The sequence below is a fragment of the Drosophila arizonae genome, chromosome 2 (assembly GCF_054131065.1).
Source record: "Drosophila arizonae isolate 15081-1271.41 chromosome 2, UAZ_ARI_1.0, whole genome shotgun sequence".
Taxonomy (NCBI): Eukaryota; Metazoa; Arthropoda; class Insecta; order Diptera; family Drosophilidae; genus Drosophila; species Drosophila arizonae.
In genome coordinates, this window is record NC_142922.1 from 15,436,937 (window position 1) to 15,459,986 (window position 23,050).

Here is a 23,050-nt window from a genome sequence, read left to right on the forward strand (position 1 = left end):
TGCTGAGCATAGAGTGTGTTCAATGGAGAAGGGGAGAGAGAGAGAGAGTGAGATGGTGAGAGGGAGAGAGAGTATGTGCGCCTGTCTGACTGTGTCGCTAGCACAGGGCAGGGACGTGCAAGCGGATTTGTTTTTCAAATGCTGATTGCGAGTTATTTAAAGTGCACTAGATTAGCATCGAGTGACAACGTCAGATACATAAAGCATCTTTGCAAACGGTTAAGCTTGACAGAAAGAGGAAGAAATTGATCAAGAAAATGATATTAATATCGAGAAATGAAACTATAGAGAAAGATAGATATAAGCAAAGACATACATATTTGTAGATATAAATCTATATAGATAATTGCTACCATCTTTGAGCGGAAGTTCCACAGGAAGAAGCAAAAAGCAACATTAAATACCCTGTACCAATATACTCTGTAAACTGATTATCAACTGTTTTCTTGTTCATAAATAAATATAAATAATTATACGAACAATAGAGAGCAAAAATGAACATTTAATAAAAAAATTAAAATAATTGTCTACTTTTTTTTAGTGTATAAATAAATTAAATACGCATATTGTGTAGTTGACAAATTCAATTTTGTTTCAGCTTAAGCATAAGCTTATCATATTGTCTTATAGAGTATTGACTTGTCTGAGACTCTGCAAAGCTTAAATATGTATACAGCAACACATACACACATATATACAAACATATATTATATATGTAGGTTTATATATTATATACCAGGCAGACTTAACTCGTTCCTCTGTTTCACTTATTCCATTAGCTGGCTTCTCCGGCGTAAAGTCAAAATCAAGTTCAGACTGAGGATTCTCGACGTGGCTGTGGGTGGGTGGTGCCTGGGCATGCGTGGAGTTGAGTTACTCAGTCGGCCGACCGTGACAGGGGCCTATGTAATATGTTGTGTTTTACCAACTGGAATTCGTGTCATATTTTTATTATTATTATTATATGGATTGCTGTGAGTCCCCCGCTCGATATTATTATGATGCATGTCGTGTGCCGACGCAAAGGGAACCCATACTTTAACCCCTTATTGAGGGCCTGGCAGGACTGCTCAGTGCCGGAATGAAGGGTGACAGAGGTGACACAGTTGTTTGCCTTTTGCATTTAATGTGCCATAAATATTGAAGAGATTTTTCGGATTTTTTATCGCACTTTCTGATGTGATTCTTGCAGTTTGAAGACTTGAGGCCAAAACATTCTAAACTATTAATAAAATATCCATTGACTCATAAATTTCGTAGGAATTTTTATTTTTTTTTTTTTATTTTGGATTTATTTTTTCTCTTTTTTTCGGGCGTCGCTGCGTTGTCGGATTTGCCGCCTCGTTGATGAGTTCTTTGGGTTTATCTTTATATATATATATATATACACATTTGTATATATTTTGTGTGTAAGCCAATTTGATTTATTTTTAGTGTCAACTAAACTGGCACGCAAAATATGACGCTATTAAAAATATTTTGATATACCCTGAACCCATTAAAAATGGGAAATCAGGGTATAATGGTTTTGTTAATAGTATGTAACAGGCAGAAGGAGGCGTGGCAGAGCCCACAAACTATATATATTCTTGATCGATTTGGCCCTGTCCGTTCGTCCGTATGTATGAACGCGTCGATCTCAGAAGATATAAGAGCTAGAGACTTGAAAATTTTATTCCTAGGTCCGCGTATATTTTATTATCGATTAAAAACCTTACCGAAAGCTACTTATTTAATTATATCTCCTACACCTTTAGAGCTAGAGCTTCCAAATTTTGAATGTAAACTTATATATATTTTATACAATTTCGATTTTTGTTAAAATTGTTAAAATTTACCCCCCACTCCTATTTCCATCCTCTCACCCTCACCTTTGTAAAAAGCGTATTTCAAATACTAGAGACTTGTGCTTTGGAATGTACATACATTTGAGCATTATGATTATGTTCTGAAGATTGTACGTCTAGAAATTAAATTATTCAACAAATAAATTCTTATAATGTTGCCCACACTGCAGCGCAGCCCAAGCGCAGTCGCTGCTTATTGCACAGTTAGCAGAGCGCGTTCTAATACGTGCGTGTGTATGTATGTGTGCCTAAAATAAGTGCAGAGTGATTAGAATATCAGATTGGAGGGCTAAGGGTATCTCCTAGTCGAGCAGTCTCGACTAGAGTCTTCTTACTTATTTTTTTTTTTTAATGTTCGTATATGAGGCGAAAATAAACAGAATATATTTTGTGGAGCTATTAAATAGTCGACGGCTGACATCGAGTTGACTTATAAAAGCTGTCAACTCGCCGGTACAATGTTATTTTATGCCAACTGTACTTGGCTTTAAAATTTTAATGAATTTACCTGTGCGTGAAAACAATTGAAATTACATTTTTATGACGCACCACACACAGCCACATAAAAGATGATAGCCAATTCGAATGAAGCCGCAAAGAAGCTCTCAAATAATATACAAGAACAGAAGTCGAAATTAAATATAAACCACACTACATTTTTTATGGTGAAGCTCAAAATTACAATTAACCTACAGTAAAGTCTAACTAAGCAATATTCAGTAAGAATCTTCTTCAGAATACAAATACAATTTTATTTAATATAATAAGAAAACTTTAGCCAGTTTTGATCAATTAAACATTTTTTAAAAACCTAATTAAGCTACCAACTTTTAAAGCTTATTAAATATCTTTTAAATAATATTTTATATAAATATTTTTTTATTTTTTAAATATTTTTTCAATTTAAAATTTCCATGCATTAAAAGCTCAAGTCTAAACATTTTAAGCAGCTGCTGTCAAACTTTATGCTTTTGCCAGGTCCCTTAGCAAAGCACAATGGCTTTCAAACTGCGCGCATGCCTGAACTTTGTCGTAGCTAAAAACACAATATAAGTATATTTTAATAGCCCTTAAGTATTTAATTAATTAATTAAACAAAATTAATTATTTTATAATTAATGTAATAATATTATTAATTATTAAATTTTAAAAATATGTTATATTTTACATCATATTTAAAAATTTAATAGTCTGTTCATTTAGTTCAATTCAATTCTTATTCATGCCAATAAAACGCAGTGATGCGATTGTGTTTGTTTAATATGCTAATATTTATAGCAGCCACTTACGCCTCACTCACCTCAAGCACACACGCGCACACACACACACACACACACTCACTCACACAGCTCTCGCTTCTCTTGCTGCAACAGTTGTTTCGTCTTTTTGGCGCCAAAAATAGCAACGAACGTAAACAAAATGCGACCTTGCGCTGCAAAATGTCGCTCAAACCTCTGCTCGCGCGCTCTCTCTCTCTCTCTCTCTCTCTCTCTCTCTCTTAATCTCTGCTCTTGCTCTTTGAGTCGTTTACAGCTGGGCAAAAGTGGGTCACACGCTGCGCCTTGAGTGACTTTCGTTGCACGCCGTCAGATGGCGGCTCAGTTGTGTGCGAGACGCGTGCGAGGCGCCACGTTTATTGCTTTAGTGTCGCTGTGTTGCGCCTGCCGCCAGGCAAATTCGGCGCGCATTTTCCTTAGCTGACAGTTCCAACAGCTCGAATCAATAGCCAAGCGAAACTCAACGTAAAAAAGAAACACAATAAGAAAAGTGTCGCCAGCAATTGTGCTTTATTTGCGGATCCTTTGTGCGGCTTTGTCACCCTTTGTTGTTGCTCAAGTGCCAATAGCAGCAGCAGCAGCGCCAGGAGCAGCAGCGCCTGATAAACTGTAAGCAACATTTGCAAGTCAACATTAAAAATTCAACACTCCTAAGTGGCGAGTCCGACTCTTGGTTAGCGCTTTAGCTGATACTTAAACTTGCTATAGGTGTTTAGATATGTGTGTGTGTATGTAAAAGTGAACATTGTAAAAGTTACGCATACGCCGCGTTGTCAGCGCACAAATGACGTGACATACACAAAGCAAGCCATGGCCTGACGGTAAAAGCTGACACAATCAGACACACACACACACACATGCAGTCCGACTGTCAGACAGTCAGTCGTTACAGCCGCTGTGACAGACATTTATGACGCGCGAAAGGATTTCACGAACTTTTTGTCAAGCCAGCGCCTGGCCCTCCCTTTGCACTTGACGCCTGGCATAATTAAAGTGTAACCACATTTGAAGGGCGCATCAAGTGGGGCAGACCTCACACTGTGGGCGTGGCCGTGTGTTTTGTTAGCAGCAATTGTTGTTATTGCGACCGCTGGCCATGTATCCATTTCTGGGCCCATGACAAATGCGAACAGTTTTGCAGTTGTCCAGGCTGTCAGCGAGAATATGGATCTGACAACGGGTCTAACTGTTTTTGACAGTAATAACTAAAGTTGACAAAGCCACTTAATGTATACAGTTACTGCAATTGGCAGCCAAAGAGTAGTTTATAACGATGAATACATTTGAGGCGGGGTTTGGCTTAAATTTTTAATTTGATTTATTTTATTTGAATTTTTCATGTACTTTGTAAAGTTGCATTGTAGAAGTATTATAGGAATTTTATTAAAGTAAAATAAATTTCTTTAATTTTTTTACCCTGAGTCCATTGCAAATGGAAATTGAATTATCGGTTCCTTGAAAGGCTCTAAGGGATCTCGAGCAATCTTGAGAGCTTTGTTATTTGTATAAATAGGATATTCGGTAATTATATACAAAGTAATGAAAGTTCATTGCCCTCCCCTAGAAGTAGGCTATGCATATGTAATTCTTTGTAAATGTGATTCTTTGTAAGAACCATGCGTTGCTCCAGGCTTATATGCAAATTTTCTGAGATTATAAATTTGATCAATAAACAATGTTAAGTTCTCTATTGATTAAAAAAAGAACCTGTATTTTAAAAGATAAAAAAAAAAAAACTATTTTACTTAGTTCTTTAAAATATATAAATTTAAAAATAAAATCATTCTTTCCCTCTATAAACTCATCATATTTTAGATGGAGACTTATCTTATAATGCGTCTCCCTCATATTGTAAACAGCCCTACTTTCCGCAGTATCTCACAGTCGATCAATTTGAAACTTCGCCTTTTTAATTGTTTCCTTAGCTGTTGCAAACGATACCCGCGCATGGTTCCTTGCTCGTATAACATTATTTTATTTATTTATTTTTTTTTTTTGTGTGTGTTTTCTTCCAAAGTACTTTCCACAGCACCTGTGCTCGCTGGCCTTCCCACTTTCTAATCCGCACTCTGACTCCCACGCTCTCCCAGTGCCTTTCGAATTTATGTCTTTTTTATTGGAACTACCTAAAGGAACGGTTAGTTGTGTATAATTCATAAGGCAAACATTCCAATTGCTTTTCTTGACTTGGTTTGCTTCCTTCCATTCGCATTTGGGCTGTCGCCTGATTGAGGCGATAATAATGTCTATTAATAAAAAGCCCCTCGCACTGCACGCCCCTGGCCTCTGGCCGCTGCCCTTTTTGGAAGTTGGTAGCTAATTTAATAGCCCGCTTGTTGGCCAACTTGAGTATGTGGATGGATGGCTGTGGTTGGCTCTGGTTAAATTAACGCTCGAACTTCTGCTTGCTTCACATGTATTTTATATGTATCCCTGCGGCCATTTTATGAAAACATCAGCAGACGCGCACAAGAGGCCCTCTCACTCACACTCAATACACAACTTTAATTTTCATACGTTTTTCCTGAAAAAAAAAAAATGGAAAAGAAAAAACAAAAAAATGAAATTCTTTTCATATGGTTCATATCCTTTAATAGGCTTACGCTTAACCCCTCAGCTGCGTTTGCCAGGGCAGGCAGAAAAGTTTCTTAAATATTGAATGTGATGTGTACATATGTATGAGTGTTTGAGTGTGTGTGTGTGTGTGTGAGTCAAACACTCGAAACGTGCTTCATAATGCAAATTGCATTACGTTTTCAAGGGGTTGACAACTCGTGTTTAAGTTGACTTTTTGGGTCAACGAGAGCCAAACCAAGGTCAACGTTTGGGGCAGCTTCCGAGCTGATGTGGCCATCATGCGGTCATCTAGAATAGAAAACAACAGGTGGATATGACTATGATGAACTTGAAGTACTCTGTCTCAACTTAGTCTAAGAACTTAACTTTGCCTTGTGTGAGGCAAGATTGAAACTGATTTGTTTTGTTTTCTATTTACATATACCATCTCTAGATAATGATGATATGTTACTTTATAGATTATGTGACTTGACTAGATTGAGCACAATGATGCAGATTCTATACAACCCTATACTTAAGCCAGCATTTTCGATGATATTCTAAGAGAATGTGTATATGTATGTTTGGCTCCCACTCCACTGATCGCTGCAAAGGCTTTTATGAATCATAAACTATTTATATCAGTAAATTACATTTTACAATTCCCAAGTGATTCTGGCGCTAATTGAGTGCTGTGCGAGGCATAAGGACACTCCTTCGACTAGTTGCTAGCTGCTAGACGCAAAGGCAGCAGCATGTAGGAAATGCTATTAGATATAATCAGCTTTTCAGTGTATATAGTGCATGGGTAATTCACTTAATTAACTCAATTTATTGTCGTTTATGGCCACGCAATCAGTCGGCCAACTGTCGCGCTTTACACAGCTGCCACGCCCTCAACTGAGGTTCGTGGCATGGCAATTGGCTGAGAATTTGTAGCATTTAGTTTGAGATTCGAGGCGATTTGCTTGACTGCCTGTCCATAAATCAAAGGCAGACCTGACGTCATTCAGCCGAGAGCAAGCAGAGCAAACGATACACGGATACAACAACAAAAGCCAGGATGCCTTTAAGGATTTGTTTACTGACTCTTCCACTCGAGCATAGCCCCGTCAGCCTTGTGACCCCAATTGACGACGGCTTTGTAGGTCGTCTGTGAATCGCTTAGCTTACAACGAATCGACAATCAGTGGACAAACATCAAATTACTTTTCTATCGTGGCTTCAGTTTTCAAAGTTCTACTCACATTGTTATTATGCATACGCCACGTGTGCCCAGTCGAGCTGCTGATAACTAAACCAAGGCCGCCAAGAAAGACCAATTATTTATGAAGCAATAGAAATGCGTCAAGTGCAACACGCACGGCAATTGAGCGCGTGACAGGAATAACTAATAGCTGTTTTAGTCATTTTTATTATTAATAAAAAGTTTGGAATTAAATCGAGAAATAGAAAAGCATATAAGGAGAATATGAGAAAATAACAGAAAATATTAGAGCAATCCTGATAGCGCAACAGATAAAGATGCTCAGAATATTAAACACACTTAATTAAGACTTTCTCTATTTGATTTTCCCTATATGGAGTTAGTGCTTTTATTCCACTGCCCCCCCTGCATACACCTGTATGAAGATAGAGCTTTCAGCATCGCCAAGTTAACGTGCCCGAAGAACTTTTCATAGGCTGCGCTCCTAATTGGCAGACGATAATTTCCCAGCTCGAGGCATGCAATGGCATTTGCTGTGTTGGCACAAGTCAAATGGCTGGCAAATTTTAAATTCCCGAGGAGCGGCATTTTCATTTTGCAACATTTTCCAGGCATTGCCTGCAGCAGCAGCAGCAGCTACAATAGCAACAACAATGAGCGTCCTTCGACAACGAACGCCACCTGCCTTTTGCCTGCCTTTCTTGCCCAGCTCCAACAATGTGGATCGACATGTATAACTCTGCCCGTGTGTGTGTGCGTGCGTGTGTGGGTGTGTGCGGATGCGGGTGCTGAAGGCCGTGTTAAAGTTGCCCCATCTGTAGTTTGTTTGCATTTGATTTACACTTTTTTATGGCGCATTGTTTACCTTTTAATATGCTGCTGGCATTATAAATGCATATGCCACGATTATTACTCATATGTGAAAAGTGGCGCGCATATTTGTTATTTATGAAAACCGCCTCGCTCCGCTACTTAATCCGACAGCTTAACTGTTGTGGGCCCACGCATAGGCACAGTTTAACAGACAAAATATAGTTTAAGTATGATATCAGCCAGCAAAGGATTCATGTGTATGCCACGCACAAATTGCTACTATTTAGAATTAACGGTTGACCTGGGCGCTGCATGTATAATTAACTAATGATTACACTGTGCAGCAAGCTCACGATGTAACTATTATGTAGAGTAATTGGAGGAAACACTGCAAAACAAACAAAATTATGTTTGCTAAAATAAATTGAATTAACGAAATGAATAAACAAATGTGAGGTTATAATAAAATTAATATACTGTATTTTAAAAGTAGTATTTAAATATGTATACATTTTAAATCAGGTAAACTCACCAGTTACTCAATTATTCTTCATCTCTTACTGCTCAAAAGCCAATTGAAATGTAATCAAAGCTTACTTAAATTTATCTATTCACATATTCATTATTTACATATAATCATATTTTACAAAAACTAAATACAAATTCTTAGGAACAACTTTAAGTATATCTCTTCAAATATTTGCCGATTATTTATAAATTATTTATATATTTATATATTCTATGAAAAATATATATTATTTATATCATAACAAATTAAAATCAACTTTCATTGTACACCTCAACCAGTTTAAAGAATTCTTTTGTTGGGCAGTGCTCTGCCCAGGCTAAGACTATTGTGATAGGGCTACCCCATTGGCGCCATGGAAACTACAGCATTGAGCAGCGCATCAGCCCGGCTGCTGTGCGAAGCTTTTGCTCGAGACCCCGCAGAGCTTTCACTCAAAGCCCAAAATCTTCTAGTGGCTGCCGCTCAGAATTTCAGTTCGGTTCAGTTTTCGAAACGTCGCCTCGACGCCAAGTCGTCACACGCGTCGCGCAATCTACAACAACAAACAGAATTTTAAATAGCTCATTTGAAACAGAAAGAAAAAATTAGAAACAAACAAAAACAAATTCCGAATCGTATAGAGTTTATAAAGTTTTGTTTGGGTGCGTAATAAAATTTTGTAATCAGAATCCGGTTTTCAAAACAACAAATGTATTATGTTTAATTAATGTTGTTGTTGTTATTGTTGTATGAATGAAAAATTAGAACTTGATAAAAATATACAAACTGTATTCCATATTGGCAAATTTGTATATACTCTATGCCACATAGCGATTTTAGATACTCTCAGACATTTGTGTGTGTGTGTGTGTGGTTATATGTCTCTACATGTGTGTGTGTATGTTTATATATATTTGAAACGCAAGACAATTTAGTTCAAGCACATTTATAAAGACTTGAAATATGGGTACATATATAGTAGAAATACATAAATATTTACCCATTGCTATATATGTGTATAATAATAATATATCAACTAAGTAATTTTAACTGCAAAACCGAGCAACTCATCTGATTGCTGGGTATTTTAACCACATATACTATATTTCTCTAATTATATTTATAATTATGATAGGGGACTCTATCGACTCATAGGTTCCAGCCCCTATGAGGCACTTAAATAGAAACCTTATTTTTCTCAATATAATATTCGTAAAGATTAAGTAAACTTCAATTGTTTTTTTTTTTTTTTAATTTAATTTAAATTTTAGAATTTGCAATTTTTTCACTTTTTACTTTTTAGCAGCAGCTACAAATGTTTTTTTTTTTTTTTTTCTTTAAACTAATGTGCTGACCTCAATTTTTAAATCTTTTTTCTAACTACTAATTGGTTTGTAAGTTATTAATTAAATTTTACCGCTTTTTAAAACATATTTCACTTTTTATGTTTTTCTTGTGACTGTTTAACCTTAAACACCTTTTATGTTTACCAACTCATTTTTCAGTTATCCAGCACACACTAATTGAACAAACACAATTGGGAAAGCAAAGAAGAAGAGTGCACAATAACAAACAATGAGGTGAAGCAACAATTAAATATTATTTGATTTATTTTTTTCTAATATTCACAAACATTTATGATGATTGTGCACATGGCCAAGCGGGTCGCGCCCATCTAATATAGAATAAGTGTGACAAATATAAAAACAATTTATATATGTTTACATGTATATATATAAATATATATGTATGTATGTATACATATAGTATATAAACTATAACAACAACAAAAAACAATCAGACGGCGACGTCATTCCATAAAAACGCCAAGCCAATTAGAGATAGACAGAGACAGGAAGCTAAAGAGACACGGAGAGAGAGAGAGAGAGGGAGAGGGAGAATTAGAAGAAGCAACAAAACAAATACGCGAATAGTCGTTAAGCGGGTTCATGTTCTTGGCAATGGAACAGCTTTTGAAGGCAGACAGCATTAAAGTTATGTCAGACTCAACTCTCGCTCTCTCCCGCTCTATCCCACTCTCTCTCTCTCTCTCTCTTGGTCTCTATTTTGTTTACTTTTACTGGCTGCCATGCAACAGGTGGCCGCAATACATAGCCACATGCCCCAAAGGCTCATGTACTTGGCTCTGTCGACGCCTAGTTACCAAATAAAATATTTAGCTAGAGTTTGTAGCCATCCTCGCTGGAGCTCAACTCATTGTTAAATCGTTAAGACAAAAGCTTTTTTCAATTTATCAGCAAGTTGATATAATTGCAAAAGTTTCGGACGAAATGAATATTTTAGCCCAGGCGCCTCACTCGAGCCCACAAAATTGGCCCGTACAAAGTAACAGATGAATAAGATAAACAAAAGTGAAACACAAACAGAAGGCGCTGGCAGCATCAAGATGTAAATTTACCCAGGAGTCTAGAATTAGCGATGAGCTTCGAATGGAGGAGTGGCCAGCTCTGCCATGATTCCAGCTCATTGAGTATTTAGGAATCGTTAAACCTGAGTGCCGTGCTCCTGCGATAATGGAAAATCGAAGTCTCTAGGGGCTTTTGCCATGCAGACCGGCTAAATCGAAATGTTCTATTATTTACTTAATTTACTTGCACTCTCTAAGCATTTTAGTATCAATCAAATACAATTATATTGATTAATGCATACAAAAATATATGTATATGTTGATATATTTATTAAATACTAGCTGGCCTGGCAAACGTTGCATTGCCCTCTATATTATTTCTAGGTAAAAAATTGTTGAAAGCTATGTTGTTCAGGCTGGGATACACTGATAAATTTATTAATCGGATTTTCATTCAAGCACCTTGTTGTAAACGACATTCTTCGTTTTTTGGTCGGGTGCAAGAACAAATAATGCGGATCGTTTGCCAACACGTGAGCATGCCACGTACAATTGACCATGAGAAAAACACGCATTTTCTAGATTGAGGCCACAAATAGTCAAAGATTGGCCCTGTGACTTGTTGATCGTCATGGCGAAGGCAAGACGAAGCGGGAATTGAATTCGTTTAAATTCAAAGGGCATATCTGTTGAGCTCATCGGAATCCTAGGAATAAGAACTTCCTCATCTTTAAATTTTCCTTTGAGTATCAACGCGTGAATCACATTGCTCATCAGTTTTCTTATCACCAAACGCGTTCCATTGCACAGTTTTGGTTGGTTTAAATTTCTAAGCATGCAAATCATGGAGAATTGCTCTTTTCATAGCTGTGTTCATTTCTTGACGCCGGTCAAGTTGTTCTTCCATATTGCCCATGAAGTATATTTGCAAGAATTTTTGCTGTGCATCTTCAATAGGTTGCAATGATCCAATGCGATGGCAAATCTGGCCTTGAATCTTTAAATTCAAAGCCATAGTTATAGTTATATTTACAAACACTATTTACAGAAATCTAACAAACTACATTATTCAAAATTTTTTTTTTGGCAGTCATAGAAAATAAAATTTTTAACGTAAATTACCTTAAATATCCGTCTCCAATATTTTCCGCCCCAAATTATGTCATTTGGAAACAGGCATTGTATTTTTGAGTGTTCGCTAGAAAATGTCGTGATTCTAGTGTTTCGCCATAAAGCAGGGAACGCAATGGCTATGGTGACCGCTAATGGCAATGTCACTTTACCACTAAGGCAGCACAAACCGGGCGTTTCACCAGCAAACTTCAATGCGCCACAATGCTAGCAAACAACGTCCATTGGACCAATGCAAACTAAACGATTCAAGCTGTAATCAATGGTGCAATCATATCGAAACGCTGCTCAATTCAAATCAATCCTTGAACCATTTCTTATTGCCATTTCACGGGCTGCCTCTCTTTGAGAAGCACGAATTAAGGCCCTTCTTCCCTGGGTACTAACGCGGAGCCTTTCTCGGGCGATTTCTCGCTCTTCGTCAGATAATTGTCTCGCGCTATTCCGTTGCCTAATTGCATTATGGGTCCGCCGGGAAAAATTAGATCTTCTAGGACGCGGCATTTTTATTAATAGTAATACTGCCCTCGCACAAAACCATATAAAACAATCGAGAAATATAAATATAAATAATTTACACAAATTTATGTTTGAGACAAACAAATACCTGAACTTTCGAGATATTTAGCTTTTGTAAAAGTCCAAAAATACAATTTTTAATAATTAACTTTTTTTTTTCTAATTTCGAATTTTGAATTTTGAATTTTTTATTTATTTTTGATTGTTAGGTTTTAATCTTTTGATTTTTTTTTTAATTTTTGCAGATTTTTGATTTGAAATATTTATAAAGTTTAAAAGTCCGAAAATATAAAAAGCCAAAAATACACTTTTTAATAATTACCTTTTTTTTTTTTTAATTTCGAATTTTTAATTTTTTATTTATTTTTTGAACAGTCAGGTTTTAATCTTTTGATTTTTTGCAGATTTTTGATTTGAAATATTTTTCCTTTTGATTTGAAAATTTTTTTTTTTTTTTTTTTTTTTTTTTTTTTTTTTTGAATAGTCAGGTCTGCTCGAGGTCAGGAGACCGTAGACTGACTGACTACATTTGTTTATTTACTTCTACACTATTGTCAAAACTGTCACTGTTACCAAGCCTACTGGGTATAAAAAAAATTTGAACATTTGGGGAAAAAACCGCGTTTTTCAAGTATTCGGCAAATTTTTTCAGTATTTTTAAGACCCTATACTAAACTCGTTGCGGAGACAAATCCAACAAATCAAAAACCATGAAAATTGGTTCAGCCCAAATCAAGTTATAAGCGGTCTTCACTTTTACACAACTTTCTTTTATATATATAGATATCGTTAGATTTTCTATCAATTTTTCTGACAATTTAACAGTTTTCCAAGTTAGTTGTGAACATGTACTCAGACTTCTCATAATTAATATTTTTAGATTAATTGAAATATTCCTTTTACTTCCGTTTTTTTTTTTTTTTTATATCAAATCTTAATAATAATATATTGTTTATCCATCAATTTTTTTCGGAAGCTCAGAGATAAGGATATTAGATGCATAAACATTTTCGCCTAAAGTAGATTCCTTTTATAACCTATGCCACAAACAGCATCTGAAAATCCATATGTCGAATCTATATGCCTATGTGTGTATATTGAAAGCCAACTTGCTTAATGTTTCTTATGACTGCCAATTGGCAATTGCCAGTGGAAAGTGCTTTCATAAAAACTGTGTCAATTCGCCAGACCCACGCGGCGTATGAGTAATGCACAGCAATATAATGAGAAAACAGCAGCTAGATAAACACGATTTGTATACAGAAAATACAATTTGTAGCCGGCACCAAGTTTTGCTTCAGCTTCAACACTCTCCATCAAGTCACCTAGCGATGACATCATCCACTGTGCCGGTGTCGGTGCCGGTTCCAGTGCTAATGAATCAGCTGGTCTCAAGCTAATAGAATCGACAGTATTCTAATTATTTTCATTATTGTTTCTGTCTCTCTCTCACTCTCTCATTACTCTAGCGATACGAACGCAGCTGAGCCGACTGTGCCGTTAGCCGAATTCGTAGTGCCGCCGAATTCAGATCTGGAGGAGCCCATAGTGCCGCTCGCCCAGCCACCCAAAATGAACGAAACGCCCGCTGCCACGCCTGCAGCGACGCCGACAGCAGCAGCAACACCAACAACTGCAGCAACAACAACAACAGCTACAGCAGCAACACCGAGTGCTGGCAATGACAGCGCAGCTGTGGCAAAGCCAAGCAGCAGCAATGAGGACAGCATCTTCTCCGTCATCTACTCGGTGGGCAAGAAGGTGGCCATTGTGGGCTCCATATATCTGGTTGGCTACATGGGCTGGTCTGTGGCCTGGCTTATTGCGCCCGTTATATTGTCGGTGGCGCGGGATCAGCTGGCCAAGACGTCGGCGAAGAGGCGCGACATAGCCAAGGCATCAGCTCTGGCCTGCGAAAAGGATGTGATCCTCGCGCGCATCGACGAGCTGCCCGCCTGGGTCTACTTTCCGGATGTGGAGCGCGCCGAGTGGTTGAATAAGGTAAACTCTTGAGATTGGGTCTGACGTGAGCTATTCCTAACGGGGGACTTCCTTCCACGATAGATTCTGAAGCAGGTTTGGCCCAATGCCAATCACTTTGCTCGCACCTTGGTCAAGGAGACGATTGAGCCAAATGTCGCCTTGGCGCTGTCGCAGTACAAGATGAATGGCTTCCGCTTCGACCGAATTATATTGGGCACGATTCCGCCACGCATCGGCGGCGTGAAGATCTACGACAAGAACGTGGACCGCAATGAGATCATCATGGATCTGGATTTGTTCTATGCCAGCGACTGCGACATCAACTTCTACCTGGGCGGCATGAAGGGCGGCATTAAGGACTTCCAGATTCACGGCTGGGTGCGCGTGGTGATGAAGCCGCTGATACGCTCCATGCCACTGGTGGGCGGTCTGCAGATCTTCTTCCTCAACAACCCGAACATTGACTTCAATCTGGTGGGCGTGATTGACTTTATGGACATGCCGGGACTCTCCGATCTCCTGCGCCGCATCATTGTGGAGCAAATTGGCAATGTGATGGTGCTGCCCAACAAGCTGCCGATTTCCCTCAGTGACGAGGTCTCCGCGGTGTCGCTCAAAATGCCCGAGCCTGAGGTGGGTGGTCGTAATTATTGTCCATGTGTCCGAGTTAATAAACAGATGATTGATGTGCTTGACGATATATACATATATATTGTCAGATTGATTGACTGACTGATGAATGTTTGAGGAGGAGAGCATAAAGACTGATTAGTAGAACAGCATATATTTGAGCTCTAATTTATACGAACAGCTAAATAATAATTTTTTTTTTTTTTTATTTATTTATTTCTTTATTTAGAAATAAAATGATTGATTCAGAAAATTATTAATAGAAGTATAAATTAACAGAACTGATTAATTTTTAATTTAATAAATAAAAATAACACATTTCTTTATTTAAATTCATTATTTTTTGTTTAATTTTTTTTTTCGTAATATATTTTAATTAATAATTTTCTGAACTGATCATTTTCTTTATAAATTAATATAAATAATTTGACTTTTAAAAAAATTTTCTAATTTTCTAAATTAATAATATTATTTTTAAGTTAATAAAATCTACTTAATAATATTTATTAATATATAAATACTATTTAATTTCAGGGTCTGCTGCGCATACACGTCGTCGAGGCAAAGAATTTGATGAAGAAGGACATCAGCGTGCTGGGCAAGGGTAAATCGGATCCGTATGCCATCGTCAATGTGGGCGCCCAGGAGTTCAGGACGCAGATCATTGATAATAATGTGAATCCCAAGTGGGATTACTGGTGTGAGGTACGTAAGCTGGCTGCTATGCAACTCCTCGCTGCTTTTCGTAGTCTGTTATTGCCGTTGCCGATCGATTGCTGCATGCTGCAAAACACACACGCAGAACACTGTGAATCACATGAATTCCTTATGCCGTAGCCATTGTCTTTTTTCTATACTTTACCATTTTTCATTTGAATTTCCATGCATATTTCTTGACATTATGTACTCGTGTTTTGTTTGTGCGTCTCGGGTGTGCCACCAGGCGACAGTTTTTATTGAAATGGGGCAATTTGTTAATATCCAACTGAAGGACTCTGATGATTCCAAGCAAGATGAAAATCTCGGCAGGTAAGCTACTCATTTAACTGCAAGTCTCAAACAAAATTCTCCTCTCTGGGTGTGGCTCACGACATTGAGTCGGGTCGGGTCTCACGCTAACGCTAACCCATCCAAAAAATCCCCTCCACTCAAATTCACCGCAAATCGTATGTGAGTAATACCCGTAATATCTATGTTGGCTACCGTAACTAATGCATGCCTTGCTTTAACTTAAGAATAGGCTTAATTGTTTCTCTCTTGCTGTCAGTTTAGACACTGCTCTCTCCCTCTCTCTCTCTCTCTCTCTATCTTTCTGTCTCTTTCTTATCTTACACACACTTGTTTTTCTAGGCGGGTATTTTTACCAGCATCAATCACTTCGTTGGTTTTTCTTTGTGGGACTATGACCAAAGTATGCCCGGCGTACAGGCTGATGATGTATTGGGCAGGTTGTATTGCGGCATGATACTGCGTTTCTGTTTAACTTTCTCATTGCATTTTTAATTTCCTGTTATGTTCCGTTATGTTTTTGCAAGTTCTGCCTCATAATAAACTAAGTTTTATCCAGCATTTACTAACATCTCCGACATTTGACTCGAGTTGACCCAAGACTGTGATGCAAATACGCGAATGAATGCTCGTGAGCCGTTTATAAGGAACTTGTGCTTATGATTTTATGTAGTAAAATATTTTGACAATTCCTTAAAGCGAGCGTCAACTCTTAAAAGTAATATTTTAAATAAGAAAAATTTTATATATGAGCAATTTGATGATCTAAAGACGTGACAGCCCCAAGCTCAAATCTCAACTTATCTAGACATAACTATATTTTGTTAGCTCTCCGAAACCATTTTGTGAACATGAGAAATTTTTTTTCTCATTGTTTCATAAATATTGATGACAACGTTCTCTCATTCATTAATGATAGCGCAAGATCTTAGCAACAGTTATCAATTTGGCAAAAGCTTTTAAAAAACGTTCCTTCTTTAGCTCTTACCGACTGCTATACGCTGAACTGCTGAACACTAAATAAATATTAGTACTAAAAAAAACTACTAGAAATACTAACAATGCATGCGCAGCTATACACCCACACACTCACACATATACACACAGCCAGATGGAGCACCCTGTACTGTACACTGCATGCTCTGTAGAGTCGTTGCCGTAGATGGATTGAGTCGAATAATTACCACTGTACATACGTAGCATAACTTGTATTGAGCTGAGCAACCCGCTTGAAACTAACCGTATTAATACAATATCTTCCATATTACCATAATGCGGATAAGGCTGTGGTTGAGGTCTCACAACGTGCCATACTCGTGCTTAGACTCTTTGATTGGGACCGCACAAGTGATGACGAGTCGCTCGGCAGGTTAGGCAATCGTTTTCTCCACCACATCAATGAGTATCTCAAAGAAAATCGAAACAAAACAATAAACATATTCAATATAATACTTTGTCTACTAAATCCGTACAGCTCACACAATTCTCACAGTACACAAAATCTGAAATCCCTGAACAGTTACTCCAAAGCTCCACTTTCGACCCGAAACCCGCTTAAAACACTTAACAACTTTGCGTTATCGAATTTGTTAGGAAATAAATTGAAACTTGATGCTAATATATAATTTTTAATTTCCACCACATTTAGAGCCACAATCGATATATCCAGCGTGATCAAGAAGGGAGTTCTGGATACTGTAAGTATATAGAGACGGTTAAGAAATTCAACTGAAGGGGTGAGAAAGGTCATATATAGCTATATGGAAATCTTTGAATACTCAGAATTTTTCGTTTCCTATATGAGCTATAGAAACTCATCTTATACCCATTGATAAATTCATCTTTACGAATGGGAAACTAGTGAAACTATTTTATTTATTATTATTCAGAGCAAGTTCAATCTTATTAATTGGTTATTTCTGGTTTCACAGTGGCTTGCTCTAGAGGACGCCAAGCACGGCGATCTGCATGTACGTCTGCAATGGTATAAGTTGACTGCCGATCCGAATGACCTGCAGCAGATCCTACTGGAGACTCAACTGTTGCGTGTGACGACCATGAGCTCGGCTGTGCTCAGCGTATTCATTGATTCCGCTCGCCATCTGAAGGTGAGCAATATAGTTTATATCGTGGATAAATCTCTGAATAATCTCTTATCCGTCGCAGCAAGCACGTGCCAACTCCAAGCCGGATCCCTATTTGGTGTGCAGCGTCAACAAGCAGAAGAAGCAGACTGCAATGATCCTGCGCGATGATTCGCCCGTCTGGGAGCAGGGCTTCACCTTCCTGGTAACCAATCCGAATAACGAGAGCCTCAACATCAAGATCTATGACCAGAAGACGGGCAACGATATTGGCCAATTTACCTACACGCTCAGCACCCTGCTGAAGCAGTTCAACATGGAGGTCATTCAGCAGCCGTTCCAGCTGCAAAAGTCTGGACCCGAATCCAGATTATATATGTCACTATCTCTGCGCATTTTGAAGGCCGGCGAAATCGACGATGAGTCGGAAGCACTGGAGCAGATCGCAGCTATGCAGCGTAGCACATCTGTCAAGACGCCCGATCCACCAGCACTAACTAGTCAAGCTTCCAAGGTAAGTTCTATAATCAGATATAATACATAAATTTTCATAATAATATTAATTTAGATTAAATAAAATCATTTTATAATATCCTTTGGTATCTGCTTCCTTGCAGGATGAGCAGGCCAAGACTAAACGCCTCTCCGCTGAGACCCCGATTAGCGAGGAGGAGCCCATCAAGAGTACGACAATAATCCCAGCATCCGCATCGCTGGAGAAGGCAATTAGCGAAGTGGCCAGCTCCACGCTGACCCATCGCATGCCCGACACGACTTCCACGGCCGGAGAGCATGGTCTGGGCCGCATACAGCTGTCCATCACGTACTCGGCGCAGCGGCAAAAGCTCGACGTGACCATACACAAGATCATGAATATACCGTTGCGTGATCCGAGCAGCATACCTGATCCATATGTGAAGCTGTATTTGCTGCCCGGACGCAGCAAGGAGTCCAAGCGCAAGACCTCCGTCATCAAGGACAATTGTAATCCAGTTTACGATGCCTCCTTTGAGTACCTCATTTCGATTGCCGAACTGCGGCACACCGAACTCGAGGTGACCGTCTGCACACAGAAGGGATTCCTATCGAGCGGCAGTCCCATTATTGGCATGGTGAGTCGCCAGGCAGAAAACAGAAACCTGCCCTCCCTTTACCTACCCTTAACTAGCCTTACCTACCTACCTATCCTTCATCTACCCCTCTACCTACGTTGCATGCCTTAGAATTCCCAACTGCCTATTCGGCTACTGCTACATTTAAATAGCAGCATTTTTCAACTACATTCGTTCTTGCTTCGGCAGAACATATACTAAAATTGGAACGATACAGAGAAGATTAGCATGGCCCCTGCGCAAGGATGACACGCAAAATCGTGAAGCGTTCCACATTTTTTTGCTCTACAATATTTCAAAGGAAAAAGCCATAGTGAAAATTAATATTAACATTTTAGAAATTGTCCATATGCTACATACAAGAGAAAGATGTACACAGTTTTCATATTTTTTGTTTATCATATTTCTCTTATCTTATTCCGTTGCAGCTTAAAATACCGTTGGATGACAGCGAAATAACTACGCCCGCTGGCCTGAAGTCCTGGTTCGATTTGCAGCCCGAGCAGAAACATGAGTAAATGAGCTGGAGGAGGAAACGTAGTCTCCTCGAGAGCCGCAGCCAGCACAATCAACTGAAATCATTTGACACTTCTTTTTGTTTTGTTTTGTATTTCTTATGTGTATAAAAGGAAAATGTATTTATAATTCTCGTAAGCAAAACTGTTTGAATTTCAACAGTCGAACCAAAACTCTCTTAGTCGTGCCTCTGAATCTCTATTTTCTATTGTAGTCTAAATAAAGCAAACCATTTGTGTTAACAATTGTAACGAAAGTGTATTTAACAAGTTAATAAAAATGCATGTTAAAATAAATCACTTTAATTGTTCAAGCAACATTTAAATTATTAACAGCAATGCTGGTTTTAGCTTGTTACCAATGAAAATGTGTCTGTTTAGCATGTGCACAAACCAATCGCAAAATGAACAACAGATGGCGCTCGTCATGCCGTGTTGCTTAGTCGTGTGCTTGTAATTCCCAACTGCTTATTTCGCCAGGTATACGTATAAATAGAAGAATTTTTGTGCTACATTCGTTCTTGCTTCGGCAGAACATATACTAAAATTGGAACGATACAGAGAAGATTAGCATGGCCCCTGCGCAAGGATGACACGCAAAATCGTGAAGCGTTCCACATTTTTTTGCTGTACCTCCCTCTGAATTTCCTGTGAGGAAAACTATATCAATGTTAGCTTTTTTGTGTTGCTGTCGCCATTTATTTTCATATTGAAATTTTGTATGTAGTTTGAATATATATATAGACACATTTGTTATGTTGCTTGGACATGCTTTATGATTTTTTTTTTAATATATTCATATTCTATATATTATATTTATAGTTTTCGCTGTTCCTTCTTTCATTTTATTTTATACATAATAATTATGTAATCTATTGTTTTGCCTTAAGGCTCGTACAATTTGAAATTTTCAACACAGTTTCATTAAAATTATTTGTTTTTGTATGTATAATATGTATATATATATATATATATATTCATAATTGTTTATCAATTTATTGGACACCACATATATGTTTGTATATTTGTTTGCATTATTTGGATAGCCTTGCAGGCAGTCTATTGAGCTGAGTAGCTCGATAAGTTAGTTTCTTGACTTGGAATCTTACAGAACTGCAAAATGTTCAGCGCTTCGTTTTCTAGCGAAGTTCTAAAATGTTTTTCTCTTCAGCTCTTCGTACATTATTAAGATGAAAATACAAATTGTATTCTTTAAATGGACACATTTGAATATGGATCAGGCTCTCTTTTTTGTATATGTATATATATATATACATATTTGTTTATATATAGGTTTTAGTTCCCACGTTAATTTCTTGGTTAACTTTCAATATATTTTCGAAGCTGTACGTAAACCTAGGACATATATGCATATATGTTTGTATTATGTATATCATTTTGCTCCTTAAGTATTTACTGAATATGAAACATGTATTCAACATTGAGGTAGTTAATCCTTTGTTTAGGTATTTCACGATTTACAATTATGTTTTTTTTTTATTGATATCGACATATAAAAAAATTGGTAAATATGAAGCACATTTATTTAAAGCACACATTTACATTACACAAATATAATATTTATGCTTTTGCAGGTGTATACATATACGTATATATATATTTACTTTTGTATTCGCATTCTTTGTTACAATATAATTAAGAATTATATATACACGTGTATATATGTAATATTTAGTATGCTCTTTACACATATTAAACACTGAGGAACTGTCGTGCTTACTTCAATGCCGCGTCTCACACTTCATTTGCATATTACATATTTTGCAAATTGTTGGTCAAAGACGATCCTAAACCTAAGCAACTCTGCATACACTTCAATAACTTTCCATATATAGCAGGTATTACATTCCAAAACATTTTCAGTTGCTTGTACTTTGTATCTGTGTATGTGTGTGTGTGTGTGTGTGTGTGTGTGTGTGTGTGTGTGTGTGTGTGTGTGTGTGTGTGTGTGTGTGTGTGTGTGTGTGTGTGTGTGTGTGTGTGTGTGTGTGTGTGTGTGTGTGTGTGTGTGTGTGTGTGTGTGTGTGTGTGTGTGTGTGTGTGTGTGTGTGTGTGTGTGTGTGTGTGTGTGTGTGTGTGTGTGTGTGTGTGTGGGTGATTATATGTTAGACGTAAATGTAATTTTGAATTGGTATTCATATCACTTATGGATTTGAAGCTCCTAAAACATGAATTTGAAAACCCTAAACAAAATTGATGGCCAATTGATAATTGTTTCATATTTTACAAGTATATATGTATATGTATACATACAAGTATACATATAGATTAATATATATGTATATGAATTTCTTGTTTCCCATCATTTGTTAAGCCTAAACTAACTACTAAATTTGTTTGCCACGTGCTCAACTCTGTGGGTGATACGAGTGCCTAAGTTCTAAGTTTTTAACTTTAATCACTTTTATTATTTATTTTTCATTTTCATTTTGTGTTTGTATTTTTTTCTTTCTTTCTTTCTAACAAAAGCCTCGAAAACGATCTCCAATATCAAAGAAAAGAGAAAAGAGAAATAGAAATCAAGTGCAGGCTAAACGCCATTCGAATGTTTTGAACTTTCTTCCCTTTCTTCTAGCCTAATTGTTTTCTTCTTAAAGTTGTTTTTTGATATCAACTGAACACAACGTATTGCGCAACAAATAGCAGTTATATAAGGCTAGGCAGGCCCCAACCTGAACTAAATGAACCCTAGGTACACAAATCCCTAACACAACAAAATAAACAAATACAAATATCACAAAATTAGCATCGAAGCAGAGCAAAACGTTCTTTAACAAAAAAATAATAATAAACAAAAAAACAATCGAAAGAAATTGCAGATAAATGGAAAATTAATAAAACTCAAATTGTGTTTTAGTTTTTTTTTTTCTTTGTTTTTGGTGTTTTTGTATTTGAAACTTAATTTGTATGCACTTCAAAGAGCGACCCGCAACTAAAGTTAAGAAATGAATGTAATTTAAGTTCTTGCAAATCGGTTGTTTGTTTGTTTTGCCTAAAGTTAATAAATTATGCTTTATATTGAAGGTATATCATATGCGAAACGTAAATAATATGATTTAATTTATAAAAAACTTAAAAGTATTTGCGTAAAACCTGCGAAGAAAAAGGTTTCACCCGAACGAAATCGAAGCATACAAAGAAAATTAAAATTATATCACCACGCATACATGTAAATATGTGTATATATATATATATAGGGATATAGATATATACGTATATAAAAGAGCAGTTATATAGTATTAAACAGTAATGTTAACTAAATGTATGCATATAAGACATGCGGTCAATTTAACAGAAATTAAACAATAATATTTTCATTGTGCTTTTTCTTTCAATCATATTTTAACTTAGGCGCAAACAAAAACTTAAAAGCTGACAACCTAGGACCGATAAAAGTATGTATGTGGGTGCGGGTGGGGCCAACAAACATAATTGTTATAGATTAAATATATGTATACATATATATATCTG

At 37.1% G+C, this 23,050-nt stretch overlaps 1 protein-coding gene, 2 long non-coding RNA genes and 2 other non-coding genes across 10 annotated transcripts; 4 read left to right on the forward strand and 1 right to left on the reverse strand.

Annotated features, from left to right (window-relative positions):
• The first annotated feature begins 3,445 nt into the window (after positions 1 to 3,445).
• Positions 3,446 to 20,182, forward strand: Esyt2 (extended synaptotagmin-like protein 2). Of its 6 annotated transcripts, none has more exons than XM_089461930.1 (11): positions 3,446 to 3,733; positions 9,714 to 9,788; positions 13,696 to 14,227; positions 14,291 to 14,842; positions 15,374 to 15,544; positions 16,190 to 16,287; positions 17,496 to 17,544; positions 17,779 to 17,955; positions 18,014 to 18,445; positions 18,549 to 19,043; positions 19,472 to 20,182. In XM_089461930.1, exons 2-11 carry the CDS (start codon positions 9,784 to 9,786, stop codon positions 19,559 to 19,561), a joined length of 2,601 nt encoding a protein of 866 aa, XP_089318056.1. In that variant the 5' UTR covers positions 3,446 to 3,733; positions 9,714 to 9,783; the 3' UTR covers positions 19,562 to 20,182. The 6 variants fall into 6 exon arrangements, with proteins under 6 accessions (XP_089318056.1, XP_089318060.1, XP_089318057.1 ...); XM_089461931.1 differs by lacking the exons at positions 3,446 to 3,733; positions 16,190 to 16,287 and adding exons at positions 8,697 to 8,870; positions 15,783 to 15,868; XM_089461929.1 differs by lacking the exon at positions 3,446 to 3,733 and adding an exon at positions 8,697 to 8,870.
• Positions 9,795 to 11,663, forward strand: LOC149270397 (uncharacterized). Its single transcript, XR_016268524.1, has 2 exons — positions 9,795 to 10,960; positions 11,036 to 11,663. It is a non-coding gene; the product is annotated as an uncharacterized LOC149270397 (long non-coding RNA).
• Positions 10,980 to 13,679, reverse strand: LOC149270398 (uncharacterized). The gene is made up of 2 exons (XR_016268523.1): positions 12,315 to 13,679; positions 10,980 to 12,228 (listed from the first exon to the last, which is right to left on the reverse strand). It is a non-coding gene; the product is annotated as an uncharacterized LOC149270398 (long non-coding RNA).
• LOC149270399 (U6 spliceosomal RNA) lies at positions 19,217 to 19,323 on the forward strand. Its single transcript, XR_016268766.1, has one exon. It is a non-coding gene; the product is annotated as a U6 spliceosomal RNA (small nuclear RNA).
• Positions 20,076 to 20,182, forward strand: LOC149270400 (U6 spliceosomal RNA). The gene has a single exon (XR_016268777.1). It is a non-coding gene; the product is annotated as a U6 spliceosomal RNA (small nuclear RNA).
• Positions 20,183 to 23,050: the final 2,868 nt, after the last annotated feature.

Bases quoted from the DNA above. Each gene is read 5' to 3' on its own strand.
- Esyt2 (XM_089461930.1), top strand. The intron at 16,288-17,495 runs GTTGTATTGCGG...CACCACATTTAG, and splicing joins GCTGATGATGTATTGGGCAG to AGCCACAATCGATATATCCA. The intron at 19,044-19,471 runs GTGAGTCGCCAG...ATTCCGTTGCAG, and splicing joins GCAGTCCCATTATTGGCATG to CTTAAAATACCGTTGGATGA.